The sequence below is a fragment of the Papio anubis genome, chromosome X, assembly GCF_008728515.1.
Source record: "Papio anubis isolate 15944 chromosome X, Panubis1.0, whole genome shotgun sequence".
Lineage (NCBI taxonomy): Eukaryota > Metazoa > Chordata > Mammalia > Primates > Cercopithecidae > Papio > Papio anubis.
Window position 1 is genome coordinate 100,557,371 of NC_044996.1, and position 22,215 is coordinate 100,579,585.

The window sequence follows — 22,215 nt, forward strand, 5'->3', positions numbered from 1 at the left end:
TGGCCAGGCTGGTCTTGAACTCCCAACCTCATGATCCACCTGCCTCGGCCTCCCAAAGTGCTGGGATTACAGGGGTGAGCCACTGCGCCCAGCCAGTTTTTTTGTTTGTTTTTTAAAGAGACGAAGTCTCACTGTGTTGCCCAGGATGGAGTGCACTGGCACAATCACAGCTCACCACAGCCTTAAATTCCTGGGCTCAAGAGATTCTCCCATGTAGCTGAAACTACAAAAGAATGCCACCATGCCCAGCTAATCTTTTTAAAAAATTTTTAGAGACCAGGGGTCTCTCCACATTGCTCAGTCTGGTCCTGAACTCTTGGCCTCAGGTCTTCAGTTTTCCAATCTATTGTTCTTCCTAGGTATAACATTTACCCTCCCAAGCAAACCAGCATTTTGAGCACTCAGGCTGAAGAAACAATACTAAAGCCTATTAACTATGTTAATGACAACTGTGCTTACAGGTCTTTTTCCAGTTAAAGCCATAGGTTCTCTAGGGATCAATCCACATTGTCTTCCCCTAGCATCCTTATTATTAATAGAGATTTTGAGAGAATATGTGATGTGGTCACGGAACACCACAAAACTATGTGGCAAAATCCATGCCATTTTAGTCTAACCAAGCCAGTGGTTCTAAAGCTTTTCTTTCTCCCTGACATACATCATTTACACCTCTACCCAAGAATTAGTAAACTAAACTAACTGAAAATATTGAACTAATATCCATAGTTGAACTTCAAGGAAGATTCCCTATACTTTCTGAAATCATACATAAAATGTACGTAGCTAAAGGGTTATTGACACGCAAGGGGTAAATGACTCCAAAAAAGCACTACTCTCCTAGCTCTATCACCAAATTTTTCATCTTTATAACAAAAATAAACATATTCTGGGCTGGGCATGGTGACTCTTGTCTGTAATCCCAAAACTTTCGGAGGCCGAGGCAAGTGGATCACTTGAGGTTAGGAATTTGAGACTAGCCTGGCCAACATGATAAAACCCCATCTCTACCAAAAAATACAAAAACTAACCGGGAGTGGTGGCATGCACCTGTAGTCCCAGCTACTCAGGAGGCTGAGGTGGAAGAATCTCCTGAACCCAGGAGGCAGAGGCTGCAGTGAGCCATGGTTGCACTACTGCACTCCAGCTGGGCAAAAAAGCGAAACTCCATCTAAAAAAAAAAAAAAAAAAGAAAAAACAAAAAAAAAAGACCAGTATTTTCATATAGCAAGAGGTAAAATTAACAAAGCATTTTAACAATATACAGTTATGATCTAATTTGTGTGATTAAAATATCTAACAGAATATGCTTGAAAAGTGAAAAGCTACCCAATAAACTTTTATCAGTGGCTGCCTCTGAAAAAAAGAACTAAATAAGTGAGAGACGATGTAGGAATTTTTTTTTTTTTTTTTGAGGCAGAGTCTCACTCTGTCACCGAGGCTGGAATGCAATGGTGCGATCTCAGCTCACTGCAACCTCTGCCTCCCGGGTTCAAGCGATTCTCCCGCCTCAGCCTCCCAAGTAGCCAGAACTACAGGCACCCGCCACCATGTCTGGTTAATTTTTTTTGTATTTTTAGGAGAGACGGGGTTTCACTATGTTGGCCAGGTTGGTCTCAAACTCCTGACCTCATGATCTGCCCGCCTCAGCCTCCCAAACTCGGCCTCCCAAAGTGCTGGGATCACAGGCGTGAGCCACCACGCCCGGCCGGAATTTGTTTTTTAATATTTGGCCATACTACTCTTCTCTGTATCGTTCCAATTTTAGTATGTGTACTGCCAAAGCAAGCACAGAGGGTGATTTTCACTGTACCATCCTTTCTATAACTTTTCAGTTCTGTACTACGTGCAAGTATACCTATATTCAAAAAATTGCATGAAGGCATTTCAAAAGTCAAAGACAATAAGATGGCTGCAATTAGGATGGGGGCAGTGGGGATGGAGGGAAACGGATTTGAGATTTGAAACGTAGGCCAGGCACAATGGCTCATGCCTGTAATCCCAGCATTTTGGAGGCCAAGGCCAAAAGATCACTTGTGTTCCAGAATTCAAGACCAGGCTGGGCAACATAGCAGGACCTCATCTCTACAAAGAAAAAACAAAAACAAAAACAAAACAAAACCAAAAAATTAGCCGCATGTGCTGACACATGCCTATAGTCCCAGCTACGTGGGAGGCTAAGGTGGGAGGATCCACCTGAGCCTGGGAGGTCAGGCTGTAGTGAGCAGTGATCATGCCAATGCACTCAGCCTGGGTAATAAAGTGAGACTCTGTGTCAAAAAAAAAAAAAAGAAGTGGAAATGATGAGGTCTGGTGATTGGGAATTGAGAAAAAGAGATGTCAACAACAATTCCAAGGTTTCTGGCATGGGTAGTGGCAAATGACACTTACTAAGACAATTAATATTAAAGACAATTATAAATTCAGTTTGCATATGTTCAGTCTGAGACACCTTCAAGATACCAAGGTAGTCAAGTAGGCAGTCAAACATGTATGTAAATTGGGAACAGGGTGAATAAAGAGGACCTAAAACACAGCATCCTTGCAAAGACGGAGATGTGGTCAGATACAAAGTCAAAGTAGCAAGGATGTTACGAAAGCCAAGAAAAGGCCTTTTTCAAGAGCTCTTAAGTCTGCCTCCATCTCACCCCTATTCCTAAACCACAGCCTTAAACTCGTCTTTTCCAAGATGTTATCATTATCCAAGATATTATCTTAGACTGAGCACTTTCCATGCACTAAGCCCAATGCCACACATTTTACATTTTTTCCCCTAACACAAAATGCAGTAGTCGGCAGGAAATGTATTACTACTTCTACTTTACCAGTGAGAAACCTGAGGTTCTGAAAGATGCTTGCTTGCCCAAGTATCACACACCTAGTAAGTGGTAGTAACAGAATTCTATCCTAAAATTCATGCATTGCTATCTACCCATCGGTACTGAAGTTCCTTTCCCTTACACAGTATCCTTCTCACAGTGGCCAGTACTATTACCATAAAACCTACTTCTGGTCATGTCACTTCACCTAATTAAAGAGTTGAGTTTAACAATGCCCCAAAACATCCTATGGCCTATAGTGATGGGGCTCCTCACATGCCCAGCTATCTTTTCCCAATCCCACTGAAACACGCTACCCTCTACCCATACCCGACTATTCACAATTCCTCAAACACCATTTAACTTTATACCTCTAACTCATTTTTCTTTTTTTTTTTTTTTTTTTTGAGACAGAGTTTCACTCTTGTTGCCCAGCCTGGAGTGCAACGGCACAATCTCGGCTCACCACAACCTCCACCTCCCGGGTTCAAGCGATTCTCCTGCCTCAGCCTCCCAAGTAGCTGGAATTACAGGCATGCGCCACCACACCCAGCTAATTTTGTATTTTTAGTAGAGGGGGGTTTCTCCATGTTGGTCAGGCTGTTCTCGAACCCCCGACCTCAGGTGATTCACCAGCCTCGGCCTCCCAAAGTGCTGGGATTACAACAGGCGTGAGCCTCCACGCTCGGCTTATACTTCTAACTCTTTACCCTCTTTTTCCTCGTTACATCTACATGCCTGGTAAATTTCTACTCATGTTTCATAACCAAGGCTAAATGCTGAATCTTTGTGCAGTTTCCCTCAGTCACTTCTCCAGTCAAAACCAGCTGCTCCAGGCCACACGTGGTGGCTCACGCCTGCAATCCCAGCACTTTGGGAGGCAAAGACAGGAGGATCACCTGAGGCCAAGAGTTTGAGACCAGCCTGGCCAACATGGTGAAACCCCATCTCTACTAAAAATCAAAAAAATTAGCTGGGCATGGTGGCGCACGCTTGTAATCCTAGCTATTCGGGAAGCTGAGGCACGAGGATCACTTGAACCTGGGAGGTGGAGGTTGCAGCGAGCCAAGATCGCACCACTGCACTCCAGCCTGGACGACAGAGTGAGACTCTGTCTCAAAAAACTAACCGCTCCAGCAGGCACAGTGGCTCATGCCTGTAATCCCAGGATTTACGGAGGCTTAGGTGGGCAGATACCTTGAGCCCAGGAGTTAGAGACCAGCCTGGGCAACATAGTGAAACCCTGTCTCTACAAAAAAAATACAAAAAGTAGCCAGGCTTAGTGGTTCACGCTTATAGTCCCAGCTACTCAAGTGGCTGAGACAGGAGAATCGCTTGAGTCTGGGAGGCAGAGGCTGCAGTGAGCCCAGATAGCATCGCTGCACTCAGCCTGAGTGACAGCTGACAGAGTGAGACCCTGTCTCAAAAAAAAAAAAAAACTAAACTAAACTGCTCCAAAATATGGAGAACTGTTGAAAACAGGAGTTCATTAAACTATCTTCAACACCTGTGCATACTTTAAATGATCCATAATAAAAAGTTTTAAATGTTTTAATTACTCCATCATTTCAGAGCTCATAGCACTTTGCATGTATCTTTATTATTACACTTACTACATCACATGATCACTCAGTCTGTCAGCCTCTCCCAACAGACTGACTGTAGCAGGGCAGAGGCCAGGTCTTATTGGTTGCCCCAGAACCTGACACAATCCCTCACCCACAGCAGCTCAACAAATGTTTCATCAATCAATCAAGCAAAGCAAAAGCTTTTGTAGTCTCATTCTGATATTTGAAATTCAAAAACCTAAAATATTTATTGAACTACTGTATCCTGAAAACAAATTTTCCCTAAAAATAAAAACTATCCAGACTCATGCAACTACGATTCATAAAGTTCTTAGGAAAAATTACCTCTTGTGTCACATATTATGTAATATTCTATCACAGAACCCTATCACAATATCAAAATACAAACAAAATTCACATCACATACTCAGCTAAATGTTTTCTACTCATTTTCCAAGCAACTATTTCTTAACTTCCATATAGCAAAAAACGAGGTCCATAGATATTTGAGATTAAGGAATTATTTTACATGTAATAAGGGCATCATGGTTATGTTTCAGAAACAAACAAATATCTATGGATTACATGACGTGACTGATTGCTGAGATGTGCTTCAAAATAACATGAGTGAGGGGCAATATGTATAGATGAAACAGGACTGGTCATGAGTTGCAAACTATTGAAGCTGGGTGATGGTTGATTTTCAATACTTTTGAAAACACTGAAAATTTTTCCTAATAAACTTTCTTCAAAAAGAGAAAAATCTAATGAACATGTAATAAATTTATAGCCTGAAAACAACCCTTTGTCTAAAACAATTTCTTCCACTGTTCTAAACTAAAATGAATTAGATGACCTTATATATACCCTTAACTATAACCCCAACTTTGTTCCTGAGAATAAACTTAGCAGCAGCATCTTCTATTTATTCTAACAAAGACAAAATACTCAGTCAGGCATGGTGGCTCATGCTTGTAATCCCAGCACTTTGGGAGGCTGAGGCAGGGCAATCAACTGAGGTCAGGAGTTGGAGACCAGCCTGGCCAACACGGTGAAACCTCATCTCTACTAATAACACAAAAATTAGCTGGGAGTGGTGACGCACACCTGTAATCTCAGCTACTTGGGAGGCTGAGGCAAGAGAATCGCTCAAACCCTGGAGGCAGAGGTTGCAGTGAGTCGAGATTGTGACATTGCACTGCAGCCTGGGCAACAAGAGTGAAACTCCATCTCAAAACAAAGACAAAATAGTACCACAGAGAAAATTACAAAAAGCATACAAGAATACAATTCACAATTGAATGATATCAACAGTTTTAATAATATACAGAAGTAAACAAATGATGGAATAAAAGGAAGAAATAGGTAAGAGAAAAAACAATAAAAGCTTATAGAAGAAAGTTGCAAGCAGTCTACAAATTGGCTCAGAAACCTAAAACTGTCTAACAAGGGATTACTCGCACCCTTCCAGGTGACAGTTTTGTGTGTGTGTGTTTTGTCTTTTTTTTTTTTTGAGATGGAGTCTCGCTCTGTCTTCAGGCTGGAGTTCAGTGGTGCGATCTCGGCTCACTGCAATCTCCACTTCCTGGGTTCAAGCAATATTCTCCTGCCTCAGCCTCCTGAATAGCTGGGATTACAGGCACGCACCACCACACTCAGCTAATTTTTGTATTTTTAGTAGAGACGGGGTTTCACCATGTAGGCCAGGCTAGTCTCGATCTCCTGAACTCGTGATCTGCCCACCTCGGCCTCCCAAAGTACTGGATTACAGGCATGTGCCACCACGCCCAGCCCAGTTAGTTCTTAATCAGGTCCCAAGTATCAGCCTGTGCCAAATCAGACCCAAAAGTAAAGTCAGCAATGAAATGCTGAAGATCAAAATGAAGAATGAGTGCAGTGACTATCACAAAGCCATCTAAAACACAAAGAAATAGGACCTAACTGGGTACATCTCTACTCCATTCACTCCTACCCTCACTGAAGGACCATCAAGTTCAAAAGTATCCCAACTTGAGACTGTAATAAAATGAAACAAGACCTTTACAAGTATCTCTTCTAACTGTAGACATGGTAGTTTAAACCCATTTTTAGTCAACCAAAATATAACATTCTGGTGTACTCACTTATCAGTGTTTTTTTTTTTTTTTTTTTTTTTGAGACGGAGTCATGCTCTGTTGTCCAGGCTGGAGTGCAGTGGCGCGTTCTCGGCTCACTGCAACCTCCGCCTCCTGGGTTCAAACAATTCTCCTGCCTCAGCCTCCCGAGTAGCTGGGATTACAGGCGCCTACCACCACGCCTGGCTAATTTTTTGTGTTTTTAGTAGGGATGGGGTTTTGCCATGTTGGCCAGGCCGGTCTTGAACTCCTGACCTCAGTTAATCCACCCGCCTCGGCCTCCCAAAGTGCTGGGATTATAAGCATGAGCCACCACGCCTGGCCTTATTGTATTATTTTTAAGGTAATATATGTCTACGGTGTTTTTAAAAAAAAAAAGCAGCATAGAAATCTATAAAACAGTTTAAAATCTCCCCTCCTTCTCACCCCAAAAGTGTCTTGTACTCCAAGATGACCATTAAGTACTTCTTGAGTGTCCTTCCAAACTGTCAGAGAATTTAAATTGACCCATGAACACTCATTTAAGAATCTCAAGAACTCATAACAAGGTAAACATTACTACAGAATGAAATCAAAGAAGGACAGAACACACAGCAGATCATCCTTTGAACATCTGCTAAAAGCTAAAATGTGTTTTTTTTTTTTTTTTTTTTTTTTTTTTGAGACGGAGTCTCACTCTGTCACCCAGGCTGGAGTGCAGTTGCACCATCTCGGCTCACTGCAACCTCTGCCTCCCGGGTTCAAGCAATTCTCCTGTCTCAGCCTCCCGAGTAGCTGGGGCTACAGGCGCCCACCACCACGCCCAGCTAATTTTTGTATGTTTAGTAGAGACATGGTTTCACCATATTGGTCAGGCTGGTCTCAAACTCCTGACCTCAAGTGATCCGCCCACCTTGGCCTCCCAAAGTGCTGGGGTTACAGGTATGAGCCACCGCATCCAGCCTTAAAATGTGATTTTTAAATCATGTTTTCCTAAATAAAATTATAAGATGCCTTGCTAACATCTAAATCAAGAAATATCATCTCCAAGAAACACAATCAACAAACAATCCCCATCTTTAAAAGACATTCTAACTTGTGAATTGTTAAATTTACCTTTCTCATAAACTTTCAGAGTATTTCACATTTTTCTTCTCCCAAAGATGTTCCTGTGTTAGTCATCCTTAAACTTATTTCACCCCTCTCAAAGAACTTAAGTTCAACACGAGCAAGAAATATCTGTTATCTTCATACTAACTGCATAGAAGACGTGCACTTAGTGTACATTAATACACTGTTTTAATTTACTGTCATAATTTACAAACCAATGTGGAAAACTGATAAAATTATATGTGAAGTTTCAATATGAGTACTTAAGCCTGTCAAATACGCACTCATTAAATAAACTTCATTAATTAACTAATCTACAAATAATACATGTGAGTCCTAAACAGCCTAACCACCATTTCAGTTCTTAGACAAACTGGTGGTGTTTTCTTAACATAAATTAGCTCTCTAGATAACACATTTCAAAAATATTATTAATAATGCAGTGTTATCAGTCATTAACATCAATTTCAAAGAGTTCAAAGTATCACAATGAATTTCAAAGTAAAAATAAACTTAACAGAAATCCTTTCAAAGATGCAGAACATTCGTACTATGTAAACAAAAACTAAATGTTACATAATTTAAGTCAGAGTAAGACTTACTCTGCAGCTAGCCAAGCAATGAACTTTCATTTTGGTTTAAAGTGCATGACCCATCACTTCACCTAAGTCACAAAAATTCATCTCTCAAGCAGTTTTCCTTAACAACTTAAGATACTGGCCAGGTGTGGTGGCTCACACCTGTAATGCCAGCACTTTAGGAGGCCACGGCGGGCGGATCACATGAGGTCAAGAGTTTGAGACCAGCCTGCCCAACATGGTGAAACCCCACCTTTACTAAAAACACAAAAATTAGCCGGGTGTGGTGGCAGGCACCTGTAATCCCAGCTACTAGGGAGGCTGAGGCCTAAGAATCACTTGAACCTGGGAGGCCGAGGTTGCAGTGAGCCGAGATCACTCTACTGCGCTCCAGCCTCTGATAGTGCAAGACTGTGTCTCAAATTAAAAAAAAAAAAAAAAAAAAAAAAGTGGCCCTGCGCGGTGGCTCAAGCCTGTAATCCCAGAACTTTGGGAGGCCAAGATGGGCGGATCACGAGGTCAGGAGATCGAGACGATCCTGGCTAAAACGGTGAAACCCCGTCTCTACTAAAAAATACAAAAGAACTAGCCGGGCGAGGTGGCGGGCGCCTGTAGTCCCAGCTACTCGGGAGGCTGAGGCAGGAGAATGGCGTAAACGCGGGAGGCAGAGCTTGCAGTGAGCTGAGATCCGGCCACCACACTCCAGCCTGGGCAACAGAGCCAGACTCCGTCTCAAAAACAAAACAAAACAAAACAAAACAAAACAAAAAAAGTATCTAGAGGTGGCAGTCAAATGCTCTCTAGCTATTTCAATTTGTAATTGATTCAACAGAAAGAATTATTCACTGAAAAAGAAAACCAGAACTTTAAAAGTGCTTGTTTATGTATTGCTACAGTTCTAATTTGTGCCCAAATATGCAAACATGTTCTATAATCTTAGTATACCTTTATTACCAGGGACATATCAAAACTTTAGGAAATATCAAGTATATAAGACTTTGTCCACGTAAAAAATTAAGACTACCAGTGTTCAGAAGACAATCTTCCAAACTAGAAAACTCTTTAAAACATATTAAATTGAAGACATAATTTTCAAATACAAAGCATGACATTATTTCTACGGTTACTTTCTTTTTGGGTTTTCTTTTTTTTTTTTTTTTTTTTTTGAGACAGGGTCTCATGACTTTTCTAACCAAAACACTAGCCATCTTTGGCACTGGAAATGAATTTACAGGTTGAGCATCCCCAATCTGAAAATCCAAAATCTAAAACTTGCTGAGTACCAACATGACACTCAAAGGAAACGCTCATTGGAGCATTTTGGAATTCAGATTTTCGGATTAGGGATACTCAACTGGTATGTATTCTGCAAATATTCTGAAATCCAAAAAAATCCCAAATCCGAAACACATCTGGTTCCAAGCATTTTGGATAAAGGATACTCCACCTGTATCCCTTTAAGCACCAGCAAACAAAAAGCACACATAAATGAGAAGGTTTTTAACCAACATCCAAATATTACAGTTTAAAAAAGCCACCTCTAGAACTGACCTAATAATTTCCCCCACTAAACATGCCAGCAAACCAAATTTAAGAAAATATGTTTCAATGGATCTCAAACTACTACTTCTATTATCAAAAAAATTTAAAACACCAACTGTTTTAATGCTAATATGTCCTAGGGAAAAAAGCACATACATTTTTAAGTGATATACAACCTATAACTTCTAAGTATTTTGTATAATCTTTCTACTAACAGAATTACCAAAAAAAGTTCCAGTAAGAGTATTTAAGAAAAACTTAAAAATAAGATACTTTGGTCAAAACTGTGTAAGTATTTTAGCAATAGTTCCCTGACACAGATAAGATTCCCCAGTCCCCAAGCATTATTACTATAACTATACTTGATAGTACTACTATATTTAAACTTACTACATTTATGGTATATATTCCTATATACTCTAACTCAAATCCTTACCCTACTTAAAAAAAAAAAATTAACCCAAAAGGTTTTCAAAACTGTACTAAAAAAGTCACAAGTTAATTTATGTTAAAATATTTTGCTTACTTTTCAATAACTCCACTGAAATTTTAAAAAGAAGAATCTTGAATTATTACATTACCAAAAGATTAAGGGTCAGCATTCAAGAGCAAACTGTTCAAGATCACGCTATATTACAAGAACTCTAATTACGCAGGCTCTAGCTGTTCACAACCTTAAAAACATTACCAAAAAATAATAATATTAACTACTTTATTTTTTAATCCAAAACCCCAGGCATTGTATATCAAATGGCCATCCTACAAACAAAAAATTATTTCAATGACTCTAATATAACTGAATCTGACAAACACATTTGGGAGACGATGAGAAATCAGTGGTCTGGATAAACTATCTGCACACCTGGAAAAAGGAATACACATATACATATGTACGTACGTACACATACGCATACGTACACATATGTACAAACTCATACATATACGTATATGTATATATATCTATACATACACATGTGTATACATATATACATATATGTATATGTATACATACGTATACATATACATATATACATGAATGTATCAAAGCACATGTATAAATATATACATACGCATACATATACACATACACATATACATACAATATACGTGCATATGTAGATATGTATATGTATATACATGTGCATGTGTACACATATACATATCTACATATGCACGTATGTACAAGTGCATACTATACATACATGTATTACATATGTATATATTATATATGTATGCATGTATGTGTATATGCATATTACATATGCATGCATGTGTATATACGTATATGCGTATGTACACATATGTATGTGTATATATGTATATACGTGTGTACACATATGTGTGCATGTGTATATATGTATATGCGTATACACATATGTATATACATATTCACATACATATGTGTATACGCATATACATATACATACGTAATTTGTGTATATATACGTATATATGTTAAGGGGCAAGTAAGAGACTCATATTTAATGCTTTCAACTTTCTAAAGCTTTTAGGTCAACAGTTTTTTTAACATACAAATGTGAATTTTAAAAACTTGAAAGAAAATCCAATAATATACATAGGAACAAGAATTTTTGAAAACAAGTAGTAATAGCTAAATTTCTGCCAGAAAGGAAAAAAGTTATACAAAATGTAGACTAAATTGGGGCGGGGGCGGCGGGGGGGGGGGGGCATGGCAGGACAAAAATCAAAGCTAAAAAGGTAATTCTGGGAGTTATTCAATTCCATTATCTGCCCTCAGGAAAGTAGCCTAAACCTGCCCAGTAAAGAAAAACCAACTCTTAAGACTTTCAGAGAATAAGAATTCTGAATTGTGAAACCAACATAGCTCAACATTCCACAAAAAAATACTGCTTCGAGGACTGTTAAAAGAAGGATGAAACTAAAAATTCAATACTTCCTACAGCAGGACTCAAGCTCATTCACTTCATTCAGAATCCAATTCAAACAGAGGGTGCGAAGTTATATAATGTCAAGCTTTACATTACACACCCCACTGGTATGTTCAGACTCACAAAGATGCAATCAAGAACTATATGCGGTTGCAAGCACATATCAGAGAATGTTTTATTTTAATGTTAAGGCTGATGAATCTTGTCCTAAGCAGGTAGGACCTCACAAGCACTGAGTCTGAAGCAATGAAGATCTTTTTTTCTTTAGTTTAACAAACTACTTAATCATTCATCAAATCACCCCATGTATCATGAAGCCCCCAAACATAGTGAAGCTTCACTAGTTTTTCTTTTTTAGCATGCATTCAAACATCAAGTAATGCACAACTTGCCAAAAATATTTGAAAATGGTTAGTTTTTTAAAATTTAAACTCGTTAGTGCATAATAACTGCAGAGTTTAATATTACAATCTGAAATCCAATGTTAAGCACTATTCACCGTGAATCTACCTGAATATGAGCATTCTAAGACATAAAATCAACTAGCATTTTACACATTCTCAACATAAAACATCGGATTCCATTTATTTTTTCATCACCATAAGCAAAAGCAATCGATTTGGCCAAACTTTTCCAAGTGAATTATCTTTGCAAGCAATTTTATCAATCCATGTTAGACCAGCAATAATCCCTCCAAAACAAAATAATGCTCTTTGAATTTAAATCATGTTTAATCTTTTGTAATGACAACTTTGACAGCAGTCAAATATTTTTAAATAAAATACTTTAAATACTCAAATTGGGAAAAAAAACTTTTAAGGCAGGAGACCAACAATTACTGACGCTTATATCTTTCCAGAGCTAGTCACTGTTCATTTTTACAACAATAATTGCAATGAAGCCAATTAATACCTATGTAGTCAAAGTTTAATTCAAGTTTTCTGTATCGGTCAAAGGGGCCGGGCTTACTGAAAAGCATTATTTCCATTTAGTTTTCTGATCATTATATGCAATAAAACTCCTTATAATTACTTGGAAATAAAAACAAATTTGTAATTACAGATAAAAAAGAATTGATGACTCTGCTAAACCAAGCTACAGACAAAAATTCAGAACAACAAAAATATCAACTTAAGAATAAAATGTTGGACTTACTTCAAACTTCCGTCTCAACTGTAACAATAAAGCTAGGTGTCAAATGCAAAGCTATGATTTCAGCTAGAAAAGAAAATGTCTAACGGATGCAACACCCATAGCACACACTCCAACTTTCACGGTCCCAATTACGAAGAAAGTATTCAAATATCATTGCAATCAGATTTTGGTCAGGAAATACAAATTGATGCCTAGAGACTGAGACTCCAGCCTTTGTTCAATAGCTTAAGGATGGGTAACTAAATGTGCTACAGGTTGATAAGCATTTACCAGGCTTATGCATGCTGCTTTCAAGCTTGTGAAAGGTACAAGAATTCTATATGCAAATAATCTTGGGTAATTTTTTTTTAAACACCACTGAGCTACACACTCCGAAGGAAAGGCTTATTCACGGCTACTATTTATTTCCATGTTTACCTCTACTCCCTCCCCCAAACCCCCCCCTTCACTTTCTCCTCCCACCCTGTCCCGCCATCTTGGGCCGATAGGAGCAGCCATTACTTAACTAAATGACAGTGCCAACAACTTTCCACACAAATAAACAGAGACTACACCCCGAATCCTCCCCAGTCTCCCGTGTCAGACACGCAGGAAATGAGGCTCCAGGAAGAGAACACATTTACAAATAACTACGGTATTTCTATGCCAAAAAGACCCAAAAAGTAAACAAGTCACCTAACTTCAGGTAACACACATTGCGATCGAGATACATGTCAACAGCCCAATGCAAACTCTTCACCGACCTAAACTCCGTGAAACTTCCCCCTTCTGGGAGCGGGGACACAAGAAAGCCTAAAACATTTGGTTAGCAGTAGGCATCACGAACAGCCTGCTTGAAGGAAAAGAATTTTTTTAAACCCGTGAGAGGCAAGTGAAGTCCGGAATTGGGGGAAATCTGAACACATTCACGATCCCTTGACCCTAAACATGCACCTCGAAGATCATCGGCCTATCCCCAAAAAGCTGTAAAATAGCAGGCAGTTTTGTCGACCCAGTTGAGCCCGGCCCCAAAGCGATCCCGTCTCTGTTCCTCCAGCTACAAGAGGAAAAGAGCAATTTAGCAAGGGAGCAAGCTGGGTACCCGTGGGTGGGGGGAGAGCAGAGGCAGGAAATAGTTTTCCGGAAGCCCCTCGACCATCGTCCGCGGCCACAATGAGCGCAGACCCGGCCGCGGGGCCCGGGGCGAGCGCGGCGCCGGCCGGGGAGACGGTGTCCGCGCTCCGACTCGCAGCTGCCTTACCTTGCCCAGTAGGGCCTTCGTCCTGGCGCCATCTTCATGAAACCTCACGAACCCGAAGAGGCGGCTGTGGGGAGACACACAGGCTACTCGTTAACGCTCCGGGAACGCCACCGACCCGTCCCTGCCCGAGCCCGAGGCCCCGGCGGAGGCGGCGCGAAGAGCGCCAAAGCCAGGTGCCCGCCCCGCCGCCGCCAGAGACAAGCCGCGCTCGGGCCTCCCGGGAGGGCGGCTACTGCCCGTCCGGAGCCGACCGGGCGAGTGACGGCGGCCCGTACCTGTCCAGTCCGCCGAGCGCCTCCCTCTCCTCGGCTGTCAGGCTGGGGGACGCCTCCTCGCTCTCGCCGCTCGCTTTTCCCGCCGCCATTTTCTTTTCCTCATCACCGAAAGCGGCGGCGGCAGCGGCGGCGGTAGCGAGCGACACTCCGCAGGATTTCATGGAAACGCAGCGAATTCACAACTCCAACGCCGACACCCCCCCTCGGACCGGGGCCCGCAATGACGCCCCCAATCTGCGCGCGGGACCAGCACACCAACTTTATCGCCGCCTCCTCCTCCGCCGCGGGCGGCGGCGACGAAAAATCCCAACGCGGCGGCGGTGAAGGCGGCGGCGGCAGGGGCTGCGAAGCCCCCGGGTCGGCAGCGGCGGCTTTCGGCTGTAGGGTCACATCGCGGGGTTGGGCAAGGGGCAGCCACGGGCGGGGACGGCGGGAACGGCCGGAGCGCGCAGGGCTGGGGAGCACTGGGGGGATTCGTTGGAGACACAAACTTCCCCGGCACCAGCACAAAGTTGTTGTAATTGTGTCACACAGCGAACCCCACGCCGCCGCCGTGACCCCCCCCTCCCCGCCCGACTGGCGCCACCAATCGGCGCGCCCCGCACGACTCACGTGACCTTTGTTGACTCACGTCAGCCGTGGCTCCACTTAACTTGCTAGCTGCCCGAGCCCCGCCCACCGAGGCCGCCACCGAGAGGGGAGCGGGACGCAGGCCAATTCTGGCCGGTGGTTGGCTGCTGGGCGCGTCTGTCGGGGGAAGGGTTGTCACCGAGAGGGAGCTTCCTGTTAGGTTGTGCTGGTTAAATACACTGGGGCAGAGAATGGAGGGTCCGGGCCGTGTCACCTCGGGAACCACAGCGGGCTTTGGAGGGGGAGGGGAATGGTGGGGAAGGGCGAGGTCCGGCAGCGCCCGCGGCGGGCGCGAGCGGCGGGCGAAGATGCCAAGGACGGCCTTTGCCTGCCTGGGAGCTCTGGGATGTGCCCAGACCGCGGCTCCGGCCGTCCCGCGCGCGCTCCAGGGGTCCCGGGACCCCACAGGGCCTGGTACAGGTCGCGTAGCCGGGAGGCGGTACACGGCCCTCGACCTCTGCCCTCCGAAGAAGGCTCAGACTTTGGCACTGCTGGAAATAATGGCCTCCGCGAGGAGTGCGCTTGGGGAGCGGCTGCCGGCCCGGTGCCCCGCGGTCCGGGTGCCGCCCTAGGCCAGACCTGCGCTGGCAGCCCCGACCACCTCACCCGCGCCGAAAGTGAAGGGGGAAAGGCTCCCCTGACCCCCGCCCATACGCCCCAGGCCGGAGGGAATGAAGAGTCGCCCGCGGGGCCTGGCTTGCCGACCGTGGCTCCCCACCGCCAAAGGTCTGTCTGTTGGCGGCACTTTGGGGCCAGATTTTCGTGCTGTGTTTACCCTGTGTCTTATCAGTAGTTCATTACAGTCTTACAAGAAAAAGCAATGAGAAATTGTTAAGCGGGATCTGCAGAATGTTGGGTTCTATTGCCGTGATTTCAGTGGAGCCTTCTTACAAAAGTAGGGACTGCTTGTGGACAGACCTGAGAGAAGACATAATTAAATCCTCATCACAGCTGGTGGCCCAGGAAAGCCTTTCTATCCCCCAAAACCTGCAGGTTTGTAACCCCTAGACAACAGTAACACTTTGTTCTGTCTCTCAGGTGCAGGGGAAAGGCTGTAGTCTGGCTTTTAATCTTTAGTATAAGTGGAAAAAAAAAAAGAGAACAGGCCTTTCGACTACTCTTCTCAAAAGGCAAATTTATTTACTAAGCTGTATGTCATAACAGGGATAGGAAAAAGTTAATGGACACGTAAAGACGATTCTCTTTATAAACGGAGTTTTGTATATTTTCAATAGGTTTTCCACCTGTAACCAATAAAAATGATATATTTAAACTTGGATTTCAAAATATGACAAAGACAATTCAGTGCTGACCCAGTAATTCCTACCAGTATTCAGCGGGAAGCTATGGGAATCCCAACTGATTTTGCACAGTTTTAAATTGTTCCCCTGAGACTAGTAACTAGACGAACAAACTGTAGTTTTGTATAGATTATAGTTCATGTTTAATTACTTCCTCTGAAACACCTTTCCCTTTATGATGCTCCATTTTGCTTGAATGAGTGTGTATAAAGGGCCAAATCTTTTCTACGTCTAAATTAATACATTGTTAACTTGGTCGCAAATGGTGACATTCAAAGCCAAGGAAATTTTGACCCCACTAATTCGCTCGCACACTCTCTCATACACACACACACACACACAAACACACACACTTGCACAAACACAGATAGACATTTTGCTGGTATTTGACTATCTCCCTGAAGTTGGCAGTTCCGGACTCAGGTCCTTTTCAAGAATTATAAAGTTACCCAATCCCGGCCGGGCTCGGTGGCTCACGCCTGTAATCCCAGCACTTTGGGAGGCCGAGGCAGGTGGATCATGAGGTCAGGAGTTCGAGGGCAGCCTGGCCAATATAGTGAAACCCCATCCCTACTAAAAATACAAAAAACAAAATCAGCCGAGGTGGCACACGCCTGTAGTCCCAGCTACTTGGGAGGCTGAGGCAGAAGAATCGCTTGAACTCGGGAGGTGGAGGTTGCAATGAGCCGTGATTGTGCCACTGTACTCTAGCCTGGGGGACAGAGTGAGACCCCATCTCAAAAAAAAAAAAAAAAAAAGCAGCCGAGCGTGGTGGCTCACACCTGTAATCCCAGCAGCGCTTTGGGAAGCCGAGGCGGGTGGATCACGAGGTCAGGAGATCGAGACCATCCTGGTTAACACAGTGAAACCCCGTCTCCACTAAAAATACAAACAATTAGCAGGCCGTGGTGGTGGGCGCCCGTAGTCCCAGTTAATCAGGAGTCTGGGGCAGGAGAATGGTGTGAACCCGGGAGGCGGAGCTTGCAGTGAGCTGAGATTGTGCCACTGCACTCCAGCTGGGGGCAAGAGCGAACCCCGACTCCACTCCAGCCTGGGGGACAGAGCGAGATCCCGTCTCAAAAAAAAAAAAAAAAAAAGGCTACCCACCCTCCACTCCTCAACACCTTTCTTTCCGCTATTACTATGTAATAGCAGAACAGCCAGGAGTGGATGCAATGGGTGGGAGTTGGAGTGAGGCAGACCTGGATTCGAATCCTTGCTCTACACAGGCTGTGTGACCTTGAGAAAGTTACCTGTCCTCTAGGCCAGTGCTCTATGTCTATTTCAACTGCAAAGATCTATCCTCCATCATCAAGCATGGGACAAATTTCATATGGTAACATAAGTCCTTGCATCATACACATGTTACATAGTGTGTTATCTGTCAAATGTATATAAAATAGATATGGAGCCTATAAGGTTTAGATGTTTAACTGGAGAGAGAAATAGGGACATACAATAAATGATTTTATAATAAATTTCCATGAAAAGTGAATCTGAAAACCCCACTGGAAGGCAGAGTAGTGCAGCCAAAGGAGCATGAATCATAGAATCATACAGATCTAGGTTCAGATCCTACCTCTACCACTTGATAGCTAGGCAGACTTGAACAACTTAGTCTAATTTGAGTTTCAGTTCTCTCATCTCTGAAAAAGAGAAAATACAGCCACTTTATAACATTATTTTAGATGCCATAAGGTAGGTAAAGTGCCAGACACATAATATAGATTCAAAAACCTCAATAAAATAGGAAGGCTGGAATTTCCAAAATTTTCTCTTGCCTTCACAATCTGGGTTCTAAATTTATTATTACTCTACCCATCACTTCCTCCTTATCCCTCCACAACCTCACTATAAGCCCAACACATAAGCAGTCCTAAGTACTTTATAATTGAGGCATATAACCCCGGTATTGCTACATCTCTCATTTATTCTAAACTTCGGCCTTATAAGCCGGGCACGGTGGCTCACGCCTATAACCCCAGCACTTTGGGAGGCCGAGGTGAGCAGATCATCTGAAGTCACTAGCTCCAGACCAGCCTGGCCAACATGGCGAAACCCCGTCTCTACTAAAAATACAAAAATTAGCCAAGCGTGGTGGTACATGCCTGTAATCCCAGCTACTTGGGAGGCTGACGCAGGAGAATCGCTTGAACATGGGAAGCATAGGTTGCAGTGAGCCAAGATCACGCCATTGTACTCCAGCCTGGGCAACGGAGCAGGACTCCATCTCAAAAAAAAAAAAAAAAAAAAAAAAATTCATCCTTATATCATTTAGTACTGATTCTTTTTCATAATTGTAAATACACCAGGAGCTGGGGAAAGTTTAATCTGAATTTAGCAAATTAATACGACTAATATATGTATAGATAAATCAATATTATAAAATTATATAAAATCTAGCTAAGTCAGATTACAGACTAAGTACATAATTTGTAGCAGTATTATGTTAATATTTATGTAAGTACCATCAACTAATTAGAGGAGGAACCCATTTAAGTTATAGGAAAATAATGTGACTTTCTTTTAAACAACGTAATATTTAACCTGAAGCACTTAGGACTATCTAGTGTGTTTATAATGTCAGTGCCATATAACCTTTACAAATAATAAAAACTCACATAACAGAGTCATAGTTTATCTAATCTTATCAACAGAACTATACATAAATGTCACAATCAAAAATAGGTTCAAAAAAATTTACCAGTTCTTCCCATACTTACTTACCATTGTCATAGAGACTATCCAACTGAAGCCAGAACACAAAAATGACAGAAATAAATATAGGGTTACGTTTGAGCAGAGACAGGGAGCCAAGTATAAATGGACTTTCAGTTATTATGAAAACTTCAGTTGTCAGAATAGAGCTAGGACTGCTAGGAGATGCCTGGACTCCTACCTTCACCAGGCTGTAATGAGGCACCTCACATCCCACCCCCGCCCCCCAACACACACAACTGCAGTAGGCAGCCTGGACTTCCACCCAGCAGTTATGAGGGGTCAGTACCCCTCCCTGCTGAATTAATGTCAGAGTCATCAAAACTTTCATCACTGCCCAGTGGTATACTACCACCCCGCATTGTATCAGTGGAGGGGAAGCAATGTAGGGAGCAATAATGAGGGACTCCTACAGCGCCCAGCTAGGGTGAATGGAGGCCTCAATCTAGGCCTAGCAGAGAGCCAGAACTCCCATCCCCACAAAGCAATAACAGACATTACACTCATTGTCAACCAAGATTGAGTGGGAAACCTGGACTTCCACCCACACCTGGCAGTAACGAGAGAGTGCCCCCTTTCCCCCCACCAGAGTAATGTCAGAGGAGGCCTGCTAAAATACAAGATTTTAAAAAGATCTAGAGTCCTGGCTGGGCGTGGTGGCTCATACCTGTAATCCCAGCACTTTGGGAGGTGAAGGCAGGTGGATCAACTGAGGCCCAGAGTTGGAGACCAGCCTGACCAACATGGTAAAACCCTGTCTCTACTGAATACAAAAAAAACTTAGCTAGGCGTGGTGGCGCATGCCTATAATCCCAGCTACTTGGGAAGCTGAGGCAGGAGAATCGCTTGAACCCCAGAGGCGGAGGTTGCAGTGAGGCAGTGAGCCAAGATTGTGCCATTGCACTCCAGCCTGGGCAACAGAGTGAAACTCCGTCTCAAAAAAAAAACTAGAGTCTCAGAACACTGCCCAAAATATCCAGGTTTCAATCAAAAAATTACTCATCGTAGCAAGACCCAGGATAATTTCAAATGAGAAAAGGTCAACAGATGCAAACACTAAAGTGAATCACATGTTTAAATTATCTAACAAGGGCTGGGCATGGTGGCTCACGCCTGTAATCCCAGCAATTTGGGAGTCCAGGCGGAAGGATCACCTGAGGTCAGGATATCGAGACCAGCCTGGCCAACATGGTAAATCCCTGTCTCTACTAAAAATACAAAAATTAGCTGCGCATGATAGCGCACTCCTGCAATCCCAGCTACTACTTGGGAGGCTAAGGCAGGAGAATTGCTTAAACCTGGGAGGCAGAGCTTGCAGTTAGCCAAGATCATGCCACTGCACTCCAGCCTGGACAACAGAGTGAGACTCTGTCTCAAAAACAAAAACAAACAAAAAAACTAAAAGACCTCAGCAGAGCAAGAGGAAGTTTCAGCAAAAAAAAAAAAAAAAGATGATACAGAGAAGAATTGTTGAGCAAGTGGCATCTGTGGCCTATTGTCAGGAGGAGATGTGCAAGCACTTCTGCCCACTGCATCTTGGTACCAGAATCTCCAAGGAAAATATATATAATTCAGCCAAGCCCCAAGTAGAATAACTTTACTCACATAGAGAAGACACACAGCAAGACCGGCTTCAGTAGTGGACATTAGTCCCCCCTGGCCAACAGGTCCCTCCAACAGCCAACACAGTCCTCTTGTGCTGCAGCAGGAAGATCTCATCTGCTCCCTGCAGGGGACAGATATGCTAGTGGTGTGGCCCAGATGCCATGTGACACACACATTTAAGCGAAACAAAGGAGCACACATTGAGTCTAAAACAAAGGCAGATATTCCCACACAAGGTAACAAGTCTATTACAGGCTGTGAGAACTCTCCATCCCTCGGTAAGGAAGTGTTCCAGGCTCAAGGCCTATTCTCATGTGGCTGATGGAGGCAAAAGACTGCACCCATGGAATCAAATGAAAATTTTAGAACGAAAAAATAGAATGATCAAAATAAACATCACATATGGGTTAAATAGCAGAACAGTGGGAACAGAGGAAAGAATCCATGAACCTCAAGACAGAACAATAGGAAATACCTGGCTGAGCAGGGTGGCTCACGCCTGTAATCTCAACACTTTGGGAGGCGGAGGCGGGTAGATCACCTGAGGTCAGGAGTTCAAGACTAGCCTGGCCAACATCGTGAAACCCCCTAACAAGGGCTGGGCATGGTGGCTCACGCCTGTAATCCCAGGAATTTGGGAGACCAGGCGGAAGGATCACCTGAGGTCAGGAGATCGAGACCAGCCTGGCCAACATGGTAAATCCCTGTCTCTACTAAAAATACAAAAATTAGCTGCACATGATAGCACACTCCTGCAATTTTTTGTATTTTGTAAAAATACAAAAATTAGCTGGGCATGGTGGCTCATACCTGTAATCACAGCTACTCAGGAGACTGCGGCAGGAGAATTGCTTGAACCCGGGAGGCAGAGGTTGCAGCGAGCCGAGATTGGGCCATTGCACTCCAGACTGGGTGACAGTAAGACCCTGTCTCAAAAAAAAAAAAAAAAAAAAAGGAGACACCCCCAATCTGAACAACAGAGAGAGAATATACTGAAAAAATAAATAGAGCCTCAAGGATCTGTGGCACTGTAACAAAAGATACAACACTTACGTCGTCAAGTCACAGAAGGAGAGGAGAAATGGAGAAATTGGGCATAGCCAAAAAAAGTACGTCAAGAAATAATAGCTGAAAACGTCCAAAATTCACATCATCCTTGTAATTAAGCTACTCTTACTTGGAGAGTTGTATAAATAAATTCTATACAATAATCTAGAGTGATGAGTGCCATGACCTATGCCCAAATTTCTGTGGGAACACACAGAAGAGGCATCTTTGTCAGCCTAGAGGGACCAGGGAAGTATCCTAGAGATTAGAAGATAGGCCGGGCACAGTGGCTCATGCCTGTAATCCCAACACTTTGGAAGGCCGAGGCTGGTGGGTCACCTGAGGTCAGGAGTTTGAGACCAGCCTGGCCAACATGGCAAAACCCCATTTCTACTAACAATACAAAAAAAATTACAAAATAATGAAATAATAAAATACAAAAAAATACAAAAATTAGCCGGGCGTGGTGGCAGGCGCCAGCTACTCGGGAGGCGGAGGCAGGAGAATCACTTGAACCCGGGAGGCAGAGGTTGCAGTGAGCCAAGATCACGTCATTGCACTCCAGCCTGGTTGACAAGAGCGAGACTCCATCTCAAAAAAAAAAAAAGATAGCTTGGTAGGAGCTGG

The 22,215-nt window shown here is 43.2% G+C and overlaps 1 protein-coding gene across 24 annotated transcripts in view; it reads right to left on the reverse strand.

The window, feature by feature from the left end:
- Positions 1-14,819, reverse strand: part of KDM6A (lysine demethylase 6A) — a 231,800-nt gene extending 216,981 nt beyond the window's left edge. For all 24 annotated transcript variants that reach the window (XR_004180861.1, XR_002519460.2, XM_017953897.3 and 21 more), the window contains exons 1-2: positions 14,288-14,819; positions 14,013-14,076 (exon numbers count right to left, since the gene is read on the reverse strand). Coding sequence is in view for 21 of the 24 variants with exons in the window: in XM_031660982.1 (XP_031516842.1) it covers positions 14,013-14,076; positions 14,288-14,448 (225 nt within the window). In the remaining 3 variants the exon portion in view is untranslated. The remainder of the gene's footprint in view (positions 1-14,012; positions 14,077-14,287) is intronic.
- Between the last annotated feature and the right edge of the window lie 7,396 nt (positions 14,820-22,215).